This window comes from Aplysia californica, unplaced genomic scaffold (genome assembly GCF_000002075.1).
Source record: "Aplysia californica isolate F4 #8 unplaced genomic scaffold, AplCal3.0 scaffold00082, whole genome shotgun sequence".
Classification (NCBI taxonomy): Eukaryota; Metazoa; Mollusca; class Gastropoda; order Aplysiida; family Aplysiidae; genus Aplysia; species Aplysia californica.
In genome coordinates this window covers 638278-661753 of record NW_004797352.1, presented here as the reverse complement: position 1 = coordinate 661753, position 23476 = coordinate 638278, and the positions used below count along the sequence as shown (strand labels likewise).

General features: G+C 38.0%; 1 protein-coding gene across 4 annotated transcripts in view; it reads left to right on the top strand.

The window, feature by feature from the left end:
* Positions 1 to 847: 847 nt before the first annotated feature.
* The window catches only part of LOC101848576 (protein mono-ADP-ribosyltransferase PARP14), an 89780-nt gene continuing 67151 nt past the window's right edge, over positions 848 to 23476 (top strand). For 2 of the 4 annotated variants that reach the window (XM_035968780.1, XM_005094453.3), the window contains exons 1-7: positions 848 to 955; positions 6018 to 6452; positions 8661 to 8912; positions 12173 to 12403; positions 18113 to 19115; positions 21944 to 22293; positions 22718 to 22957. In XM_035968780.1, the coding sequence (XP_035824673.1) occupies positions 6245 to 6452; positions 8661 to 8912; positions 12173 to 12403; positions 18113 to 19115; positions 21944 to 22293; positions 22718 to 22957 (2284 nt within the window). In that variant the 5' untranslated portion in view covers positions 848 to 955; positions 6018 to 6244. Of the gene's footprint in view, positions 956 to 6017; positions 6453 to 6675; positions 7059 to 8660; positions 8913 to 12172; positions 12404 to 18112; positions 19116 to 21943; positions 22294 to 22717; positions 22958 to 23476 lie in introns of those variants that run through there. The other 2 variants (XM_013080346.2, XM_013080347.2) reach the window with 2 other exon arrangements.

Here is a 23476-nt window from a genome sequence, read left to right as displayed (position 1 = left end):
TTCTTCTTCTTCTTCTTCTTCTTCTTCTTCTACACCTACACCTCCTCCTCCTCCTCTTCCCTCTCCTCCTAAAGGTGTGAGACCGAAACCGGGAATTCCCGTAAACTACTTTATGCACAACCAGAGAGTACTGAACACATAATACCATTTGGCGCAGTCGGCACTCCGCAGTGAATATACAATGTCGAAGCAAATGATAGCGATCGCTACAAAAGGACTGAATTTAACTTAAACTGGGCTTTCTTCTCGCAAATTTGATCGTAATGAAAATACAATAGTGCAACACTACGTTTCAAGTTATGGGTACTGACAAAGTTTCATATTTTTTCATTCGGTAGTTTTTGAGAATATACTGTTCGCAAAATTTGGCCTTAGCTCGCCATTAGTAGTAAGACACAGAATTCTACACTAAGTGTAGAACAGAATTCTACACTAAGTGTAGAATTCTGTGTAGTAAGATTATCATTATTATTATTGTGGAGAGCGCAACCTGCCCTTTGTACGAACGGAAGTTACCAAATAATAGACCTACGAAAACTCGCATTAAAAAAGCTGGGCTCAAGGAGATTAAAAGTAAGTTCTAAACTCCTTGGCTGGGCTCCATTTTTTTCACTTGTCGTCCAAAGCTATCATAAATAGAACATTCTAGACCACTCTTTCCCTACCATTCTTTCATTTCTTTGCTTTTTATTTTTTGGGAGGTAATATTTTAATAACTTTGGGGTTTAAAGTCCGAGCCCTTTTAATAACTTAGGCCTAGCTGTTATGTACTATCATTGGTTGTATCAGATTGATCATCAGACTTCCCATAGTCCAATCTTTGGTCCAACCCATTAACTTCCGGTGGGTTTCCAAGAACCAAATATATTTGGGAAAACTGAAAGTTCCGCCCTCCTGTTCGTGTTCCTGGGGCGTTGTTGTGGGAGGCTCTCAGGTAACGAGCTGTTTTAGAATGGTAAGTGTCGTTGCCTTGATCAAAATGAAGTTACAACCAGGTCTAGGATCTAACCTATATATATATTATTTAGTTTTACTTCCTTTTTAGAGGATCTAGATGATCTAGAGTCTAGATCTAGATCTAGACTAGATCTAGATCTAGATAATATAGATTTGGATTTTCTCTCGCAACTTCCTTTGACTCTTGATTAGAATTTCTAAGCCTAAGCCAGGCTAAGCTAATGCGTGTCTCAGTTTCAATTTCGAAGTGCAACTTTTACTTTGACATTAGAAGATTTCAACATCATCCGACTACTGTTCTCTTCGTTACGGCATTATATGAAAGTGGCTATTCTCACCCGCCCGGAAGTTCTCGCAAGATCTACTCCTCCCCTCTTCTCTCTCTCTCTGTCTCTTTCTGAATACTGTCTATCGGTGTGGACGATCAAATTGACCAAAACAAAGTTCAAAAATGATGTTAAAACATAAAAGTAAATTAATTTGGTTGTCTACAAAGATGCTACGGCTATTTAACTTTTCGAATCGAGCCGAACTACGCGGGTCGCCATTTTGTTTTGTTCTCTCTCTCACTCTCTCTCTCTCCCCTGCCCACAGACAAAATTGTACGCTTTTAGTAGGCTACAAGTACAGTTGTAATGGAACGTTTGTTCACAGCACAGAATTCTACAATTTTTCTCTTATCACAGTGTAGAATTCTGTGGTTTAGGGTGAACGCAAAATTTGTTGACGCGCGCACCGGGTGAGAATAGCCACAAGACCCGCCTGCACTATTCTCACCCCGGGTGAGAATAGAGGTGGCCGCATTATATGATACCTGTGCACAGTTCAGAACCATTACATATTTTTACGGTAAATTTTTACTTTCACTCCCGCACACAGATGCACTATTTCAGGGGTCAAACTGCAGTACTGTTTGCTGCAGATCACACATAAAGCCACTAAAACTGTCGCAAATCAATTATTTTCAAGACAATTTCAAATCTAACTGTAAAATATCAAATTATGGGTAAAAACAGCTTTGGACAATGTATCACGTAGTAAAAATGGTATTTTTTTACTTTCCCTCCCGTCTCACCAGAGAGCTTACTGGTCTCACACTCGGCTACCAGTTGCCTATTTTCTACTAAATAGCCCTGTGACCCCCCAGATTTTCTTTTACCCCAGAGGGGCAGGCCCCCCTGGAACCCCCCGATTGGTCCAAAGCACGTCTATCTCGGATAAAAACAATAAAATATTTCAAAAACTATTAATTTGCGACGGAAATTAAGTTGATATTCATGTTCTGGGCATCAATATTTAGTAGAAAATAGACAACTGGTAGCCGAGTGTGAGACGGGAGGGAAAGTAAAAAAATACCATTTTTACTACGTGATTCATTGTTCAAAGCTGTTAATCACTATGATTGATGATTCTCACTAATCATCAATGAAAGCTGATTAGAACAGAGAAACAAACGTAGGCTATGATGAATTGTTTAGGCCCTAGATCTAGGAGTTAGATCTAGTAGTACGCTGACTTGGATGAACCTATCTGTGGCCTTGTTTTCACTTCCTCATCGCCTAACCTTTGATCTACTTACTTTTCTCGTGTTTTTCTGGTTGTGGTATTCCAAGTGAGTATGATTGCTAATTTCTACTAACCATTCTGTACTTTTATTTATTTGACAAGGGCATGATGAAGAAGGAGGTAGTTTTGGAGACAGGTTTGGAAAAGGGGGGAGGGGTTCTAAAAAAAGGCCAGTTCTCTTCGTATTCGAGTCCAATTAGATTTTTTATCTTTTCGGACTCGAGTCCGAATATGGGTTTTATCTATTCGGACTCGAGTCAGAAAAAATGTTTTATTTATTCAGACTCGGCTCCTAAGTGAGTTATAATGTGAGTGTAAGCAAGGAGGTTACATAATAGGCTATAACTGTTGTGGGGGGAAATTATGTAAAACCAGAATTAGAACTAGAATTACCTACTAGGACTGTGTAATTGTGTCACTGGTCAAAAGACTGCACTCTCATTGCCCAAGGCTGTGTCTAAGTACACGGTAACTGACAACTCAGGATCTTTCCACCACCACGGTACTACAGCATCATCTTTACTTCTACCACCATCTGTCTTTCGCCACATGTTTAATTTCATTTTGTTGTGTGTTTTAGATTTTCTGTAATTAATAATTTTTTAAACATCATATCGCACAAAATCCGACAACCTTGCCCCTTCCCAACATCTCTTCCCCCAGCAAGCCGAGAGTGCGTGAGTGCTACGCGCAATCTCATTGGTCGATATAATTAACTTTGCCCCCGGCAAGGTCAGCTCAACTTGTTTGTTCTGTTCATACTAGGCTAATGATGCTGGGAGGGCCAGTTTAGATCTAAGATACTAGTACATTGTGTAACTGGATATTAAACCTCACATCTCGATTGTTTTCATTACAATTTTAAAAAATTTCATAAATGCTGGAAATATTTAGGAACAAGGGTCAGAAGTCAGAATTCAGAGTCCGAATATAATTTGTGTCTATTCGGACTCGAATCCGAATAGTCACTTCGGAAGAAAAAAAGGGTCTTAATGGCAACACCGTGTTATGCTTAATTAGACTTTCCTTTTCTGAACCAAGTAAATATTCGCCATGAGTCATTTCGCAGTGCTCAATTAAATTTTTGGCCAAATCTATTTCTCCGAACACTTGGGAAAATAAACTTGAACTTTATTTCTCCGAACGGTGTCCGTTCTCGAGATTTGTTGATAATCTGCAAATGGAGTGGCCCGTGTGTGTGTGTGTGTATAAGGTGTGAATGAGGGGGAGGGGGGATTTTTTTTGTTTGATGAAGGATATTTTAGTGTTTGCTTTAGGGGTTACTAAATGCAAAATAGGTTACTGCCAAGGTCGAGAGGTCTTGATTTCTCGCAGTACCTTTTGAAGACATTTTCAAATGAAGTAGAGTCCGGGAACGTTGCGCCAACCACAACTGAAGTATCTGAATATTCAGACATTTAAAAATCTCTAGCTCTAGAAATTGAGTTTGATGCAAAAAATGCTTCTTCCCAGTCCTCGCAGAATGGCAGAATGAAAGATGACGCCTAAATCTCGCAAATGACCAAAAACTCTTGAGAACGGAAACCTTCCGGAGAAATAGAGATCAAGTTTATTTTCTCGAGCATTCAGAGAAGTAGTCACTTCGTAAATTTTTTTAAAGAAATTTCAGTTTGAAATGTGTATGCTAGGGCATAGCCTACAGTGAAAAGTGGCAATTCAGGATTAGCGAATCTGTGAAATTCTCTTTCTGAAGTCTACAACTCAGTCCCTGCTCTGTGAACCCTTTTCTTTGTTTGTTTACATTGACTATGCGCATGATTACACCCTCATTTACCACATACCTGGCTCTCTTACTAGTCTATATATCCTTGCCGTCATTAAGGAAAACGGCGAATGGTCAACATTGTTCGATTCTTCTAATTTTTACTTAGGGTGTTTGATTCTATACCTAAGTTTATATCATTTTTTAAATATATTCCTATTCCGTTGTGAAATTGAGAGGTAATCGTTTCCCCTTTTACTGGCGAACTCCGGGTCAGAGCACTATGTGAAGAACAACAACAAATGGTTGATCAGTCAAGGATCGTTGCTCCTTGGGCGCTGTCCCCAATACCGTTGGTGTCTGCCATCAGGCAAATTCGGCATGGGCGACGAATGGCAACTGGTCATTGTCACATCAATACAAACAGGGGGCCTCGTTCACAAACAAACACCCCATATGAGTACAATCGACCAGGATTATAAGATATATTGATCACTTCATGTTTATTTCTGTCTGTCTTCACGTATTCTAATAGGATTGACAAGAGTAAAGAATTTGATGCGTAAGAGCGGGCAGGAGGGAGGAGAAAACGGATAAGCTATGTATTATGTTAAGACCATGAAAGCATAAGCTGAAATATTGAACTCGGAGCAATGCTTTTTTTAGTAAGAGCTTTACTGCACTTAATTGCAGCGCAATAAAGTCATAAGTGCTTAAAGAGCAGTGCACCATAACCTGACCTTTGTTGCTTGAGACTGGCCCCGTGGACATAATTCCCATTACTGCTGTGGTGTTTCTCTTTTGATCATGATTTAAGTAGCAAGAACGTGAAGTGACGGGATGTAGGTGGGCTGTTGTAGCGGTATGACAGACATCTTGGTGAGAACATATGAGAGTCAGATTTTAAGAATACCGAGCTAATTAGCAACCAATGAGTGCAGTCATATAATATGTGTGGCGTCATGGTGAAATCAGGCGCTCGTCAAATATTATTGCCATGAAAGAAATCAACATTTTTTCCCTCCTGTTGGGTAATTTTGCCGAATTTTTTATTTTTTTTGGCTCAACACCTTTTATGTCTATTTAAAACAAACTTCTGTGTGAATTTTCCAGGAAAAACGTTCAAATAATAATCAGGCACAGGAAATGTAAATTTGCAGTTTCCAAGGACTCTCAAGTTTTGGAAGTCACCAAACTTAGTCAGACATTTTTGTGCTAATTTAACCTCCCATACCAGGTAACCCCCACATCCTTCAATAGCAAATATCTCAATTCCTCTTAAAATAAGATGGGTATTTTTTCATTAAAAACGAGACAAATAAACAGGCTTTAAGATTATACAAATAACTCCATATGCCCAAAAATTGACGAGCGTGTAATTCCTCCATGCCATCATGACACATGTAAAGGTCAGTTAAAAAGACTGTTTCCCCTTTGGCAGTCATAGAACTGGACTGACCTCGTCTCACCATGTCTATAGTTTCAAATCAGTCTTTCACGTCTCTCCTTTTTGTTTCATTCATCCTGAGCTCGTCACTCATAAAACTTGCCCCATGTCTTTACATGTGATCCTGATTGCTATAGGAGTGTCTGGTTTTAAGCTCGAATTGCAGAAATGTGTACCGTCAGGGCAGAATTCATACCATTGTCTAACCATAGCTGTAGACACTTGGTGGTTGACTCAGTTTAGCAGAGTCTGAAAAAGTGCCCCCATTTCCTACCTCACCCTAACCCACTCTAATTTCAATATTTTTCCCCCCATTTTTTTCAGAACTCAACAGAAAGAATTATCCTGGCTTGAGTGGCTGATCAAACAAGTGCTGCCAATGGTTCATTTTTGGGTCTTTTTAAAGGCATCTAAGAAAAATGATGACTATTTTTTGTATTTGTATACAACTGCATAAAAGTAAACCATAGTGTGTCAGTCTCATATATTACCTATTGCACAGCTGGAATTTAACAGAGTTATTCAAGGTGTAGAGGAGAGGCAGTAGAGACATGGCCGACTTTACAGGAGACCCTAAAAATGTGTCCTTATGTCCTAGAACAGTTATCAAAGTACAAGTACAGGATGCTAAAAAGGCCAAAGATTTTTACATCAACTACTTTGATGCCCCAGCTATCAAGACTGGAAATATTAAGGAAGACACAATGCTTCTGGATGGTCTTCATAAGTGTGTTTATATTGAGTTTGAAGAAAGTAAAGGTCAGTATGTTGGTAACAAAAATATAAGCATGAATGATGAAGGGAAATTTATTTTGATATTATAATACTTGTTAATAAATGTGTTTAGTTTTAAAGGGTTTCAACTCAACTGGGAAAACTGAAAAAAGGAATTGTGAATTTGGCAAAATTATTAATTTTTTTTTAGAATTTATAAAAATATGATCTTAACACCCTTGATTTGATACTTTCAAAGCTTTACCTGCCGTTTGGCTACTTTGACCAATCCCCGTCTTCCCAGCATATCTATAAGGAAGAAAAGCAATCAGACCCCAACAGTCTAGGTCACTACGTCACATGCAGCTGTCTAACTTGAACAGTATTACATTGACACTTTCTGTGCAGAGCCCTTGTAGTCGCTCTGTGCCACTTTGTCCTGAGAAAAATATTTGCTGCGGCAAAGCCAAGACTAAGGTCAACATTTGTTTGACAAGGTGTTACAAAATTCCAGTGCTTTTGCAATTAGATAACAGTGACAGCCTTGGCCAACGAGAGAATGTTAAGAAAAAAGCAGATCAAGTTTAAAACTTGAAACAATCAGCTGCAGTGCAGAGCATGGTGTGTTCTGATGCACAACCAGGATCTAAGGTTTGTGACACATGCTGTCAATTTCTTTTGTTTTTGCAAGTGTCAAGCCAACAGCCAATGAATACAATCCCCCCCACACCCACCAACCCACTGTCCTTTTTTTCATAATTTGATAAAACGACAAGTACGAAGAGACTTCTTACATTACGTCTTTGTTTTCATTACGTTCATTCATCCTACAACTCCTGTTTTTGACATCTCATTGAGAGGGATAATCCATTGCCATAGGATTTTTACCTTGCATATTTTTAATTTCTCTTTTTTTCTTTTCCCTCGCTTTGTCATCTTTTAAAAATTATTCCCCTTTAAAATGGATACAAAGCCAGAAGAAAACGGGAGGGGGGGGGGGGGGGGAGGAAGTAGGAAATGTTTTCTTCTTTGTGAGTGGAAACCCTGGTTTTAGTTTTCTACCCCTGCCAGTAGTATTGAAATGTATATATAGCCTGTTTTCATCCTCGAGGATTTCCCAGACAAATGTTCCCTGCTCCATCGGCTGTCCTTTTTTGCTTTGTAGGCCTACCAGTTAATCAAATGAAAAGGTGTGTCTTTTGTAACAAGCCGAACTTGAGCTTTTTGGTATTTTGATTATTTGCATCTGATCAGTTTTGTACAAGATGACAGTTATGGAGTGTACTATAGATCCATGTAACGTGTAACGTATCCAGTGCTTTAACCACTGAGTTATTGATTGCCACTCAACTGGCTGAGCGATAAAATATCGTGTCTGACTAAAGACTGTAAACTTGAAAATTTTACTTGCAGTATCTGTATATTATATTTGTGAAAGTTCATCACTTTGGTCACCTAAAACTTCCAAATCACTTAACTTTCGAATTTGAAAAAATTAACAGTGGTTCAGAATCATTTAAAGTCTGAAGTCTCTGTAATTTAATTTTCGGTTTTTCATTAGTTTCGTTCTGATCTAATCTTGGGAAAGTCTGTCTCCTAAGGCACCATTGTAAAAAAGTGAGGCTTCGTTCACTAGCACTGCGCACTGATTCGACAATGACTTGGCGATTGATTCTTTTGAGTCCGTTCATCGAACGGGTGCCCAGCTAGTATGACATATTATGTAATGACCTACTCATAGTTTTAATGCTGTATTTTGATGACACAAGTCTATTTGCATACCTTCCTTTTTGCTCTACTCAAAGAAGTGTTGATGAAATTAAGAAATAGAGATGATTATTATTACAGTAATTAATGGCAACTAAACCAGGTAGAAGTAACAATAGTTTCAGAGAGTAACAATAATGCAAGTATGTGTACTCTGATTGGTTCAAATGTATTTGTTTAGGCTTTCAGTATTTTATTATTCCTTTGGGTAGGTGAGGGAGGTGTTTGTTTGGGTTTCTTCTTTCTTCCCTTTTATTGCCGTGTAATTACTCATTTTTATTTGGATGGTTGTTTTTTCTTCAGTAAGTCATTAATGTTGTGATTTTAGGAAATGACTCGGTAATGTTGTCTCAGTATACTTCTTGAAATTTGACGTAGTAAAACACTGCCTTCATGTACTAGACAAACAGAAAGAAAGTGTTTAGTCATTTAGATACACCAACAGTGTACAGTACTTTCATCAACTAATCTTTCTTTTTTTTTCAGGAGCCAGTGACATGTGCAAGAAAGAGCATAAAGTCACAGACAACATTGTTTCAGTGTGCATGGCAAAAGAAGAGGAATATTTATTTCATTACAATTTGATGTCACTGCATGGACAAGATTTTTCTAATGGCAAAATCATGGAGTACATCAAGTATCAGATTGAAAATGCTACTGGATTTTCAGTCAAAGAGCAGATCCAGCAGGAGGAAGTTAATTCCATCATCATTGGTTTGAACATGACAACGTACACAGGTTTGAAATATTTTAATAAATTTGTTATTGATGCAAGTCTTTTTCAAAAAATTATTTGAAACCACAATATGCCGAAGGCCCAGGAAGTTGTGTCACTTAGAAGGCAATCCCCAATGTCGGGATCGAATGCGAGAACAACTTAAGTGTTGACAGCTTCTTAAATCGACTGTCAGTTTTGTTCTAAGGTGTGGCAGACAATTTAATCAGCCATAATTTGAATTGCTATTAGTTCGTTTATTCTGTTTTTTATATATCGCCAAATTTAACATTTCAATCCTTCACACATGAGCTGTACTTCCTATTTACTATTTACATTCTACTTTTTTTTAAATTAATGTTTAGGTTTATTTATGGCCTTTACTTGCTTGGTTTGCCTGTTCTTAAAGCACTTTCCCACATAATATGTGAGGCATCGTGGTGGAATCAGGCGCTAATCAAAATAATAAAATCAAAGAAAGACATTTTTATTGAATTTTTTTATTTTGGACTCAATAACCTATAAGTTTTAAAACACTTTCCTGCTTGAATTTTGCTGATGAATGTTGATCGAAGGCACCAAAAAATGTAATTTTTCAGTTTTCAAGACTACTACAGCCGTAGATACTTTGGCAGCCATCTTCTCGCTAAATTTACCTCTGACACAAGACCACCCCCACCTCCTTCAATCGCAAATATCTCGACTTTTATTCAAGATAAATGAGCTTTTTTTCATCAAAATCAAGGAAAATGAACAGGCTTTAGGATTATACCAATAACTCCATATGCCCAAAATTGATGAGTGCCTGATTCCAGCACATAGCAACACATGAATAATGAAATTGTTTAGTTTCCCCTGACACCCCAGGCTATTTGATAGTGACACTAGGAGGGTTAGATTAAAGTTAGTGGCCCAATGAACAAAATCGGGAAAAAAAAATTAGACAGAGAATACATTTCTAGTTATGTATATTTTACTTTTTGACTTTTTACGTCATTAACTTTTTTGTGATTGAGAACTGGTTTATTTTTGTTTGCAGTTATAATTCAAGAGATTTTTTTTTAAAGTCCAAATTTAATTATCTTCTTGTTCTGGTTTAATAGAATCTTCTGATGGCTTTGTTTACAAATGTTGCTTAGTTAAATTTTTAGTACAACATTTTCAACATTTCATGATTGCAATTGTCCAAATTCATTGAAGTGTTGGCTGTATAATTATGAGTTGTTGACTTATGATTCTTTAGAAAGTGGCATGTCATCATAGGTCTTAATTAGTACAAGTACTTCGAAACATGGAAGCTCTTTTTTTTAAATGTCTTTAATGCTTGGAGGTGGTATTTCAGCTGTGGCTGCATGCTCATTGGATTATATTGCACATTGTCACTGCGTTAGCAAAATGACATTACTCAGAGTTGTTCCAAAATGCAACTAGCCTTATATTTTGTTTGGTGGTACTATATGTGTTGGCAAAACCAAAACAAAAATGTGGTGGCAGTCACAAAAGAAACACGCATGGCAAAAGTAGGTATAATGGGATGGTCCATTTTGCAAGCACAGCAACGACAGATAGTGGACTTAGGACTTAAAGGACTTCTACAATGAGATTTGTGAGGCATCATGGTGAAATCAAGCACTTCTCAAAATAATGAAATAGAAAAAAAAAAGCCTGACATTTTTCCGCATGTTGGGCAATTTTTATCAACTTTTTTTCTTTGTACAACTTCTTTTATGTCTATTTAAAAACATTTCTGTGTGCATTTTTACTGAAAAACATTGATAAAAGGCGCAAAAATGTTGATCTGTCGTTTCCAAAGACCCTCAAGCTTTGGAATTCACCAAAGTGTGGTGGTCATTTTTTCACTAAGTTTACCTCTGACGTCAGGCTACTGCCACCTCATTCAATTGCAAATATCTCAAATTCTATTCAAGATAGATGGATATTTTTTGCAAGAAAAACAAACAAACTTAAAGAGCATACCAATAACTATATGTGAGACATCGTGGGGAAATCAGGCACTCGTCAAAAAAATGAAATTAAAGAAATTGGCATTTTTCTGACTGTTGAGCAATTTTTTTCAAATTTTCTTTTTTTTTCTTTTTTTGGAGGGGGCTGAACGCCTTTTATATCCATTTTAAAAAAATGTATTTCTGTGTGGATTTTACTGAAAAATATTTATTAAAGGCACACAAAATGTCAATTTTCAGTTTCCTAGGACTCTCAAGCTATGGGAAATTACGAAACTTTGGAGGCCATTTTCTCGCCAATTTCACCTCTGAAACCAGGCTACCCCATCTCCTTCAATCGCCAATATCTCAACTTGCATCAAAGATATGTGGGTGCTTTTTTCACCAAAAGCAAGGCAAATGAACAGGCTTAAAGATGATACAAATAACCCAATATGCCCATAAATTGACAAACGCCTGACTCCACCACGTCGCAACACATATATATATATATGCCCAAAAGTTGACAAGCACCAGATTTCACCACATCATGACACATTTATGTAAGGTGTTCAGTTTTAAATTCATGGCTGGTTGGAAGGTGCCAATGGTAGATCCTGCTTCTTTTTTTTCCTTCTGTTGATTCTTCTCTGCTTAGAAAGGCTGTTATTGTGTCTTTACTCAAACTTAAACAAAAGTTTATTCTTTCTCACATGGCTAGAGCTACCTCCTATTCACTGCCTTTCCTGTGCAAAGGAGACCCCTACCCCACTCCCTCCCCACTCCATCTTACCCTCAGCAGAGAATCACAAAAGTTTGGCCAAACTTTAAATTTATGAACTCTTACAAGTCGTAAGCCCATTCCTGCTTTGTCGCACCAAATTCTATTTAAAATATTTTATTATGTAAATGTTAGCATTTTCAGCAATAGAAATCCTCCAAAATGTAAAAAAGAGAATTAAGATATTGCATATGAAGACACAGTTGTAATACAGGCAAGCAAATATTTCTGATTAATGACAAAAACAAGGAGAAAAAAAACCCCGAACGATGATGCAGCATCAAATCAGTAGACGTGCTGACTTCTAATACTCTAACAAATAAAACTTGTTTTAAGCAACTGGTCTTATTGTCCCTCAAAGTATGGCTTTCAGTAAGAAGAATTTTATTCTGTGTCTCATTTTACTTGTAAGATGGGACAGTATAGAGAAAACAAGACGTGGACTTCCACTGCGGAAATGTATATATATTATAATTGTATCCTTGATAGGTTTTGATGCTCCAGAAGGAACTAGTTCCCTTCCTTTTGAATAATCTTTCCTTTGTGCTTTCATTCTCAGATTTAAGCACTTTACTGTGGCAGTGCAGGGAATTGTTTTTGGATACACCAGTTGTAGTGGCTCCTGTCCTTCTGACCAGCAGTGTGCTTGTATCAGGCCTCAAGGAAGATATAACGGACGCATCCTTGGAGCGTTACTTTGAAAACCCTGGGAGAAGTGGAGGAGGGCTTGTACAGCAAATACAAAGAAGAGATTTTTCATCTGCAGTTGTGGAGTTTCAGAACACATCAAGTAAGACAAGTTGTTCATTTCTGGTTGGCAGGAGTGCTGTTGGAAGAGAGAGAGAGAATAAGATTTTGTTTTGTTTTGTTCAGCAGGACTTATCTGAAGCAGCGAAATTTTTTAAAATTGAAATTCATCCCTTAGTCTAGATGACCGCTGTGGCTCTCAGGATGATTGGGCTACCACTTTTTTCCATCTTTCTCTATTTTCAGTCTTTCAAAGGGCTTCACCCAACTTAAAATCTGTCCATTCCATTATGTTGAAGCAGTAATGAAAGTAAATAAGGAAGAAACAAATTTTAATATTCCCACTATGTATATATCGTCCGCCGAGAATTCTGACTGTCTAACTCCGAATTTTCTTGAATTGCGTTTTTTCTAAAAATAGGTCAACATGACGAAGGGCTACGTCCTATTAAAATCCCAAACAAATTTGACAAATCAAAAGTCTTGTTTTGTAGTGGAATTCTAAACGTACATTCCGCTTGGCTTCCGCGACTGAAGAATTCTAACCGTCTATTTTGTTTTGGTCGCCCACCGTTACGGATCACGGGATCAGTGCGGCGATCACCGCCGATCACGCATTACTCTGAATTTCTTTTTTGTATCTTCATCAACAGTGCATTCATGACAAGGTAAGTACTTTGGTTTGGTTCATGCACATGTACAAACTATCATTCTCGATATTCTCACCATTAATATCCAAAACGTTGTGATAACCTTGCTGACATCAGTTCTGATAGCGAGTTGTACAGATAGAATCCTTCAATATTTGACCAGTAGTGTGATAAAACCATCGAGTTGTCAAAGTTTCTATTGTGGTGGTGTAGAATATGTGAAGGATGGATGGATTCAGATTGAACGACCGAAGTCTCTTCATTCGTACTGCCTCTGATTTACCTTTTTAACGATATTGTTTAGTAGTGTGGAAATACACACCCTAACAAAAATTCAGTCTTCTCAGTCTACTCTTGAGTAGGTTTCATCGGTGTTGATAGCAAAACTTACAAAAAGCAAACAAAGTGAAACAAAATACATTTTTTTATTAATGTGTACTTAATATCTCCTCTCTTTTCTTTTCTTCTTTTCATCAGCAAATGAGCCGGAGGTTCACCAAATGAGGGCGCTAAAACAACAAGGGAAGAGAAAGAGACAGCTAGAGAAGTGGAAAGCAACCATCAAAAAGACCAGAAGAGAGAATGGGTTGGAGTATATTGGGAGAACATATAATGATCAGGGAACCTTTTGAAGAAGTTTTGAAGCCTGGCAAAAAGATTGGGAAAAAGTGTGATAGCAAAAAAGCAAATTGTGAGACAGTGACTGACGCGGGACAGAAAGAAGTGTTTGATTATGTTTGGACTTTGACCAAGCCAGAAAAGGCTGCTTTTGTTAAAGGGTTTCGACTGTGTCGAGCCTGAGGAGAAAAAGGAGAGAGAAAGCAGAAGATCATGGTCCATGAAGTACGATCTGCATGTGAATCGGACCAGAGTCAAAGTGTGTAAGGCTTTCTTTCTGAGTACTATAGGACTGCAACTGGTGGGTTCACAATGTTCTCACTTGTAGGTTGGGTGTAGCAGAGGGGTGAGGTTCCAGCTCAGAGAAAAAAGGACGAGGGAGGAGACTACAGAATCAAAGGTACTTAAACGGTTTCTTCGTGATCTGCCCAAGTTGCCATCTCACTATTGCTGAAGGACTCCTGTAAGTTATACTTGGAACCTGTTTTCCAGAACTTACATGCAGTGTACCTTTTAAATGAAGAAAAGTGTGAGTCTGGGGTCGGTGGAGGTGGGGGGTCAAGGTACTTTCTACCTTCAATGTTCCGTCCTCGAAAAGATAGGTGTGATCTTTGTGTGGGTTTTGAGGAGGGAAATGTGGAAGAGGGTGCATACCGTCAGCATCGCTTGAGAGCTAAGCGCAGCATGCACAGGATGAAAAGACGGCAAACCAGGAAAAATGCATGGGCAACCCCAAAATTAAATGTATCACCATGGACCTGCAATCAGTTCTGCTTCATCCACGCACTAATGCATCTGCTTTGTATTGTAGGACAAAATTGTGTGTCCATAATTTTACTGTATATTATCTATAGAGCAAGGACTGTGTATGTTGTTTCTGGAATGAATGCGAGGGTGCTCTGACTGCAAATGAATTTGCTTCTTGTGTGGCTGATTTTTTGTCATCTGATTTGACTCCAGACGAATATCTCATATTGTATTCAGATGGATGTGGTTATCAGAACCGCAATGTCACAGTGAGTTCTGCACTGTTACATTTCAGCTCTGTCAATGGTATTACGTATTACTGTATCACAGAATTTCCTGGAGAAGGGCCATACACAGATGGAGGTGGACTGTGCTCACAGCACTATCGAGCAGAGGTTTAAGAATAAGTCCATCTACTGCCCAACTGATTATGTCAGGCTCATGGAAGAAAGTAGGAAATTGAAGCCAAATGTTGTCAATTATTTGACTCATGATTTCTTTTCTAGTTTCACCAAACTGACCAACCTGTGTTCAATTAGACCAGGCCATGGTAAGGGGGACCCTGGGGTTTTTTTTAACTTAAGAGCTCTTTAGTACACACCAGATGGTCAAATTAAGTACAAACTGGGATTTGATGATGACTGGTCACATCTGCCATTGAAGCGTGGCGATTCCACAGACATTCTCCATAAAGGCATGAAGGAACTGCCTCTGTACCAGGGTAGAAGAAAAACTATGCTGGCCAAGTTCAAAATATGCAAGAAATGAAGTCTGTTGTGCCATGTGACTACCACAGTTTCTATGACAATCTACCCCACTAGGCCATGAAGCAGACCCAACTATTTGGCCCATGTGGAACATACAGCTCCAACTATGACGCAGAGAGAGTTGCCATAGTAAAGACCCTGGAGCAGATCACCCAAGACTTTTTTGAAGGCGCAGTAACACCGGGGGATGTTGTTGTCTTCTCTGACTCAATGTCAGTACTCCAAGACGTCGAGGGAGGAGGAGACTACAGAGGTGACAGGAACATTCTCAGCCTTGTAAAACAGATGGGCACTACCTATGGCGTCCGGGTCACACTGCAGTGGGTGCCTGGCCATTCTGGAGTACCAGGGAATGGGACTGCAGACCAGCTATCGAAGACTGGAGCAAGCCTGCCCCAGACAGACACAGTCGCCTCTTTACAGGCCTGCAGAGGGATCATCCTAGCCAAAAGCAGAGACGAGTGGCTAAACAGATGGGCCAACGCAGAAACAGGAAGATCTCTCTTCGGGTACATGGACAAACCCAACCCCAAAGACCCATCGAATCTCTTATGTAGAGCTGATCAGACTTTGATCTTCAGAGCGCGCACAGGACACTTACACACCAACAAGCACATAAATAGAATTAACCCCATGTGGGAACCCCATTGCAGACACTGTGACTACCACGAGGAGACCGTTGAACATCTTCTCCTTCACTGCCCAAAATTGGCAGTTCTTCGACGCAGGCTCCTTCACACACCTACACACTTACAAAGCCTGCTCTACTCTGGCGCTGACCAGATGACAAGGACATGTGGTTATTTGAGAGAGGCATTGCTCTGCTAAGAGCAAAATGCTCGCAGCTAAAGGGATTTGAAAACAACAACAACAACAACCCCACTAGGCCAAATTGTTTGTCCACCGCCACAGTTTTGTGTCACAAGTGAAACTGCATGTATTCACATCTTGACCTTTGCCACCAAATTATCAGTTTGATGTATCACGATGTTCTTATGACTTAAATGCAAAATTTTACAATGTGACTTGCAAAGAATACTTTATTTTTTTGTAAATGCTGGATTGAGACTATTTTTATAAATACTTCATCTTCTTCCAGTAAGCAGAAACACTTAGAATTTAGTACGTCACCAGTGCGTATGTTAAAAATTTCTACTGAATCTAATTTAATATGCAGTGCATTCTGCTTTGGTTTATGTATTTTATTTTTATATTTAGCTAGCCAGAGCTTTAGCTTTAGTGGGTAGTGCGTTCCAAAGCCTTTTAATGATGCTTGGACAATAGATGAATTTATGGTTGTTGACACTGGATGCTGCTATGGCACACCTCATCTTACTGACTTTTTATGAGAAATTTGGGATTTGTGCCATAAATTGGGTTGGGATATTTTGTATGAGGTTTAGTTGAGCTTTATATATAAGTCATATTTTTCTTCTGGAGTCTTCCAACTGAGTTAAATCATGTTTTTAGTAAGAAGTATTTTAATTTCTTGTACTGGTAGACGGTATGTAGTTTTCTGTCGCACTTCTGGCTACGTTTTTCTGGATTTTTTTTTTTAACTTAATCTCAAATAAAATTTCCAATATAATGTCTATAGATAGACCAAGACGTTTGTTCTTGCTTTCTTTTTACATTATTGAAGGTCTCTCTTGTCTTTCTTCACTCTACTTTATCTGTTTTTCTCTCTCCCTTCTCTGCCCCCCCCCTCTCTCTCTTTCTCACTCTCTCTCTTTCTCTCTCCCTCCCCCCCCCCACCTTGCTCTCTGTCTCTATCTCTCTGTCTCTATCTCTCTGTCTCTCTGTCTGTCTGTCTGCCTGTCTGTCTGTCTGTCTCTCTCTCTCTCTCTCTCTCTCTCTCTCTCTCTCTCTCTCTCTCTCTCTCTCTCTCTCTCTCTCTCTCTCTCTCTTTCTCTCTCTCTCTCTCTCTCTCTCTCTCTCTCTCTCTCTCTCTCTCTCTCTCTCTCTCTCTCTCTCTCTTGTAGCTAGACAAGTAACCAACCCTTCTCACAATTTCTTTCAGAATTGTGGATCGAATTGTAGCTGTATTGCCTTACTAATATTATGTGAAAAAAAGTGTGACGTTAAGTTTGTGTTCTAAAAGTATTATCGTTAGATTTTAGATAGAAGCACCGGTACATTAGTACTATGTAAAACGAATAAGATATTTTTTAGTCGGCTTACTATTGGATTGACTGCATATCTAATCATTTCGAGTTTTTTGGTAACATTAACAAAACAACTAGATCTACAACGCAGAGAGCAAGCCATCATCACTCGACTGTGAGAATTGTAACCGTACAATTTCCTTCCGTGGTATATAATGACCGAGTTAGATGTAGTGAAGCGCACGACGTCCCTACCAGGTTGGAGAATTCTAAACGAACATTTCGTTCTTCGGCACTTGGACATTTAGAAATCCAAAACTGGGTGGTCTATCCGTATAACTCTGGTTTAGGACTTAAAATATCAAAATTTCGGCAATTTTGATATTTATATATACTTAAAAGTAAAGTCATTTATTTTAGTCTAGTGCATTTAAAGGCAGTAAATCCCCACAAATGCCATTGAATTCAGTTTTTTGTCTCTCCTGAAAAATTTACGAAATCAGAGTTAGATGGTTAAAATTCTCAGCCGACGATAATAATATGTTTATTCATGGTCAAAGAGAACAAAAATCTTTATAGTGAAACTGAAATTTAGTTCAATAAAAATTCCATAAGGTACCGGTTTGACTTGTAAAGTTAAAAGTACCAGTAAAAAAACTCTTTGATTATACTGGTTCAGTTGAATGTTTTATTCGACTGGATGGATTCACAACCATTGTGAACTTAATTTTTTTTGTATAGTATTTTTGATAATTACTATTAAAATGTATTACTATTTGTTCTTATGTTCTAGTGACAAAAAGAAATTAAGCAACAATGTTTTGATAAATTGTTTTACAAAGAAAACATATTTTATATATTTCAGCTCTTCTGTCAGTTAAGTCGAGAGAACATCAGCTGGAAGATTCAAAATTGACAATAACTGAGTACTTTCCTTGTCTTAGTTCAAAGGCATGGAAATATAGTCAGCTTCCTTTGGAAGATCCTGATGCTATAAGGGCAGATGCAAGTAATCCTGAAGAAGCAGCTTCTGATGCTCCCCAACAGGAAGTTATTGCTGTCCCTGTGGGGGGAAAAGCAAACCTAGTCCTTTTGGAACGTTCAAATTCCATGAAGATTCTTAAAGAGACGCATCATGATGTTCTCTTGGAAATGGATACTACAAGAAGTTCTGTTTTAATCTCCGGAGGAGAGGAAGATGAAAGAAAAGATGTACAGATGTCGATTTTAGAAGAAACTGCTCGGTACAAGTCTTTGGTCCCAAACCTAGAAACTTCTCAAACTAAACTGTTACAGTCTCCTTTTTTAAAAACCAGGATGAATCATATTCTACGTGAGAAAGGCATTGAAGCTATCATAGAAGACACCACATCAGGAGTGGCAGTAACTTACAAGAATGACAACGTCATGAAGAGTGCTGAGGTTTCCAATAAACTCAAGACATTCCTCCCTGTGGTGAAGAGAGCTATTGGTTCAAATGAGAAATGCTTGTGGGAAACTGAGCATGGTAAGGATTTCCTGTTAAAATTGCAAAATCTCACAGACAGGGATAATCAGTTTTTGGGTGTGGACATATTGGTGGATCCAACCGAGTCCTTTATGTGTATCACAGCATTTCAAGAGGACCAGCCTGCATTGAAGGCTGAAATTGATAAATTCCTGAAGGAGAATGAGTTAAAGTCTTTTGAAATTAGTTTTTCTGAAAGTTGCCAGACTTTCATGGACCATTTCTTACAAACGGATCTGAAAACTTTAGAAAATGCACTGAGCAAGTCAGGCTCACAAATGTGCCGAAACACGGACAAAATCACCCTCAATGGATTTGTCCCAGGTGTGAAAGAAGGAAAGAAACTCTTATCAAAAATCAGGTGAGAATTTATGAAGCTTTTTCTGGCTGCTGTAATAGAATTGAAATAAAATGAGAAAAAGTTGGTACATATAAAATCACTATGAAATGTGCATCCTGTAAAACCTCTCTACAATGAAAAGTTTGGTAAATATTTTGGATTTCACTAAAGTGTCAAAAAATTCTAAATTTAGCTGTCTATGACTCATATGACCTGCTTAATTGTTAAGCTGATTTTGTGACCATAATGCTTTTCTGAGAAGCTATTTACTTCTCCACCAACACTCACTCTGTTTTTGTCTGTCTGTCTGTCTCAGTCTGTCTGTCTGTCTGTCTGTGTCGGTCTGTCTGTTCTCTCTCTCTCTCTCTCTCTCTCTCTCTCTCTCTCTCTCTCTCTCTCTCTTTGTCTCTCTCTCTGTCTCTCTCTCTCTCTGTCTCTCACACACACACACACAGACCCACACACACATACTCACACGCATATGATGTAAAGTGTATTCTGGGTACCATCCATGTAACACAACCACCACAACTTTCAGTCAACCCGATCCATAATAATATATATTTATGCGTGATGGCAATCAATGTTTGATTGATCAATGATCCCACATTATATATTAATAAGCTACAAGATCAGTCCTCTATGGTGAACAGGGTTGGGTTGATTTAAATCAGTTGATTTTTTTAAAATTTTAATCAACTTGATTTTTAAAATAAAAGTCAGTGATTTAAATCACTTTTTTTTTTAAATATATTTTTATTCAGTTTTTACGTATTTAAACATTCAGAATGCCTTTCCTTTGTTTTATAAAACAAATATAGGGTTTAGTAGACTATTATAATCATGCTTGAAAGTCTGCTTTTCCCTCCTGTCACTGTAAAATAGTATGTATTCAATTTACCTTTTTTCATAATTGAAATAAGCATTTTTTTAAAGACAAACACAAGCGCGCGTACACACACACACACATACACGCACACACACACCCACACACGGACTAAGGAAATGTCTAGATTTATTAACTGTAAACTTAATAATTTATTGAATGTCAGATCAAATCAACTGTGACTGAGGATAAAAACACTAACAAATACATCTCAAAACATGTAACAAAAATAATAATTCAGATATTATTCCAAGGAACAAAATGGCAACTGAAGGAATTTTTTAAGTAAATCGCTTTCATACAATATTAATAGTATTACAATAACCAACAATTTAGATCATGTTGAAATTACCCTTTACGCTGTTTGGGGTTGAAGGTTTTGAAAAGAAACACAATAATACAGTATTCAATTTACTGGGTTTTTTCATAATTGAAATTAACTTTTTCTGTTTAGACAAACACAAGCATGCACACCCACACACACACACGCACACATACACACACACACAAACACACACACACACACACACTGTTATAAAATACAAGTTTATCTATGCATAATTACCCCCCCCCCCCTTCCTTTGAGACTGACATTTTCTTAATTTTTTTCTCTGTAGCCATGAATAATTCACTGATATAGCAGGCAAGGCTTTCTTTTGCAGTTGCTTAAATTGATATTTAGTTAAAATAAATAAAGACAATGCATTTTGCACTAAAAGAACATACTTTTAGCTACTAAAGATTCCAAACTGTGTCAACATTTTTTAAAATTAAAAAAATGGGATTTAAATTTATAAAAATCTTATTTAAAATTTTAAAAGTCGGTTTTTTAAATTTGTATTTCAAAAATCCAAAAAATCACCAACCCTAACGGTGAATGAACTGTCAGTGTTATGCTAGATCACTACACCTTTATAACTATGTCATGGCATAAGAACCCCCTAAACCCTTATTTTGTCACATATCAAGCATTTAATTAGTACCACCATGTCCTCCTAAAGACCCTTTTATTTTGCTTTTCGTCTGTTTTCTAAAAAAAACACTTTTTTCTATTATATACTTTTTTAGATTACTCTGCCATTTTTAATTCAATCTTGATGAAATTTTCACTAAAAGAAGAGAAGATGAAACACTATAAAATTGTGTATTGAATTTACAATATATGGAGTAGACTTTTGTTGGTGGTGTCGGGAGTGTAAACTTCCACTGATTTTTTGTAGCCTTGAATGTCACTTGAAGAAAAAAATTCATTTAAAAGTTTCTAATCTGTTTAGGAATAAAATTAAACAAATTTTGTAGAGCTATTGTTTATTAACAATCATGCAAAATAACCTATATTCATTTAAAATAGGTGAGATATTAACTGTATAAGACATATCAACAAAATCCAATACGGCCACCCTCCCCTTGGCAATGAAACTTTTTTCCAAAAATTTTATTGCGTATTTGAAGTATCCACACTATGCTTGTTATATATGTGTGAAATGTGGTGAAAGTTGGTCAACAAATAACTAAGTGAGCCCTCAGCTACCATCTTAAACGAAACAGGAAAAAATAAAAGTTAAGAATACTTGTGGCTTTTGCTATGGCCAATTGGACCAACTGTGGCAGAGAAAAGTTTGCCACATTTTAAGTATTTAAAAGCTTCTTTTCCCTGTGTGGATGTTCGCAGCTTGCTCATTCATGAAACCTCGTACGACTTTCTACCCACCGAGACTGCTGTTCTCAAATGAATCTTTTTCTTATCCAAAACCTGTTACTTCCTTCAAGTATAGTGTCATATACTAACACACTGAGACATTTTCATTGGCACAAGACTCCCAAAATTGTGTGCATGAGTTGTTCTAACAGGTCAGGGTGTAGGTTAACTCCAAGTGTCAGTATCTATGCCATGCAACATCATCACTCTTCTTCAGTGAAGAAAAAAAAATGCATTTATTATTTTTGGATATTTTTTCCCCAGGGACAAGATCAAGGTGAAAGAAACAACTATCAAGCACTTTGGCATCAAAGAGTTCCTCTCTAATGATGAAGGAAGGCATATTCTTGAGTCAGTTGGGAGCCGGAATTCCTGCGTAGTCAAAGTCAGTGAAAAGCCCGCTGCAGGGACTGCCAGGCAAGAGGGTTCTGTGGAGCCAGTGGTTCCGCCCAGTGAGGTAGCAATGTGTCAAGTGGGGAGGACCAAGATTACTTTTGCCCAAGGCAACATTCTGGGAATTCAGCAGATTGATGCATTGGTCAACCCCCTAGATGCTAAAAACGGATTATCATATGATACAAGATTTTCCTTGGGAAAAGCAGTTCTTGCAAATGGTTTGAAATTGTTTCTCTATGTTTGCCTTATTATTTTTACCTTAATCTTTAATTTCTCCAAAATGTATTATTCAGAATAAAATCATCCACCTTACAATTCTGTGAAAAGGGGGGGGGGGGGGTTGTCTGACAAAGATTGATATTCTCTGAGGCCTTGTGCTACCTGCTGTAGTTATGTCTGGGAAAAGAGAGAGGGTGAGGAGTTGGAAGCAGGTCTTCTTTCTAGGCTGAGTGCTTTAGAAAAAAAAATGAAATTCAAACTGAACTTTGGACCTTCTGACCTATTTAGCCAGAGCAACCATGTTTACAGGCATACTTTTCCTATGCTGTGAAAACAGTGCCATAGGTTTCAGAAAACACATGTATTATTCTATTTTTTGTGGTGGGTTTTAAAAAATTGTCCCCTCTCTCTCTATTTTTGCAGGAGGCCAGGCCATTGCAAGGGAGCTGAGAGAGGCACGGTCTGGTTCAACTGTTGGAACAGTAATTCGCACTTCAGGTGGTGAACTAAGCAGTTTCTCAAACATCTTTCATTTCATCTGCCCTGTCAATTATGGTTCTGGGAACGAAGCTGAGCTACTTGAGCAGGCTGTGCTACAGTGCCTGAAAAAAGCTGTGGATGCTGGGAGCAAGTCCATTGCAGTTCCTGCAGTTGGAGTGGATGGTAAAATTCTGCTGTTAATTTGTGTAAATGCTCCTCTTTGACTCTTATGATGTCAATAGTGGAATTTAGGGGAAGGCATTTAAAGAAAAAACACACATCCTATACCCTTTGATTCACCTCAGTGAAGCTGGTTGTATTCTTGAAATCTCATATTTGCAATGTTTAAAAATTTTATAAATAGAATAATAATAAGCAGCATTTATGCTGTGTATTTCCATTTTCTAAAAAATGCTCAGTGCACATTACATTCGAAGAGATTTCATATTTTAAACTTGCGTGACAGGTGTTTGTGGAGAACAAAATATTATGTTTATATGTGCTACAATGCGGTGGAATCGGGTCATAGCGCACCGGCAGTGGAATTTTAGTTGCCGCGGGGGGTTCCCCGCCGGGCGCCTTATCATGTCGGGGTCACGGGGGTCAGCTCCCTGTCGCCGCTCTGTCTGGGCCGACATAATTTTTGGTACTTTTCAACATACAATTTAAGGTGTATCCTTGTATTTATGGTAATTCTCATTT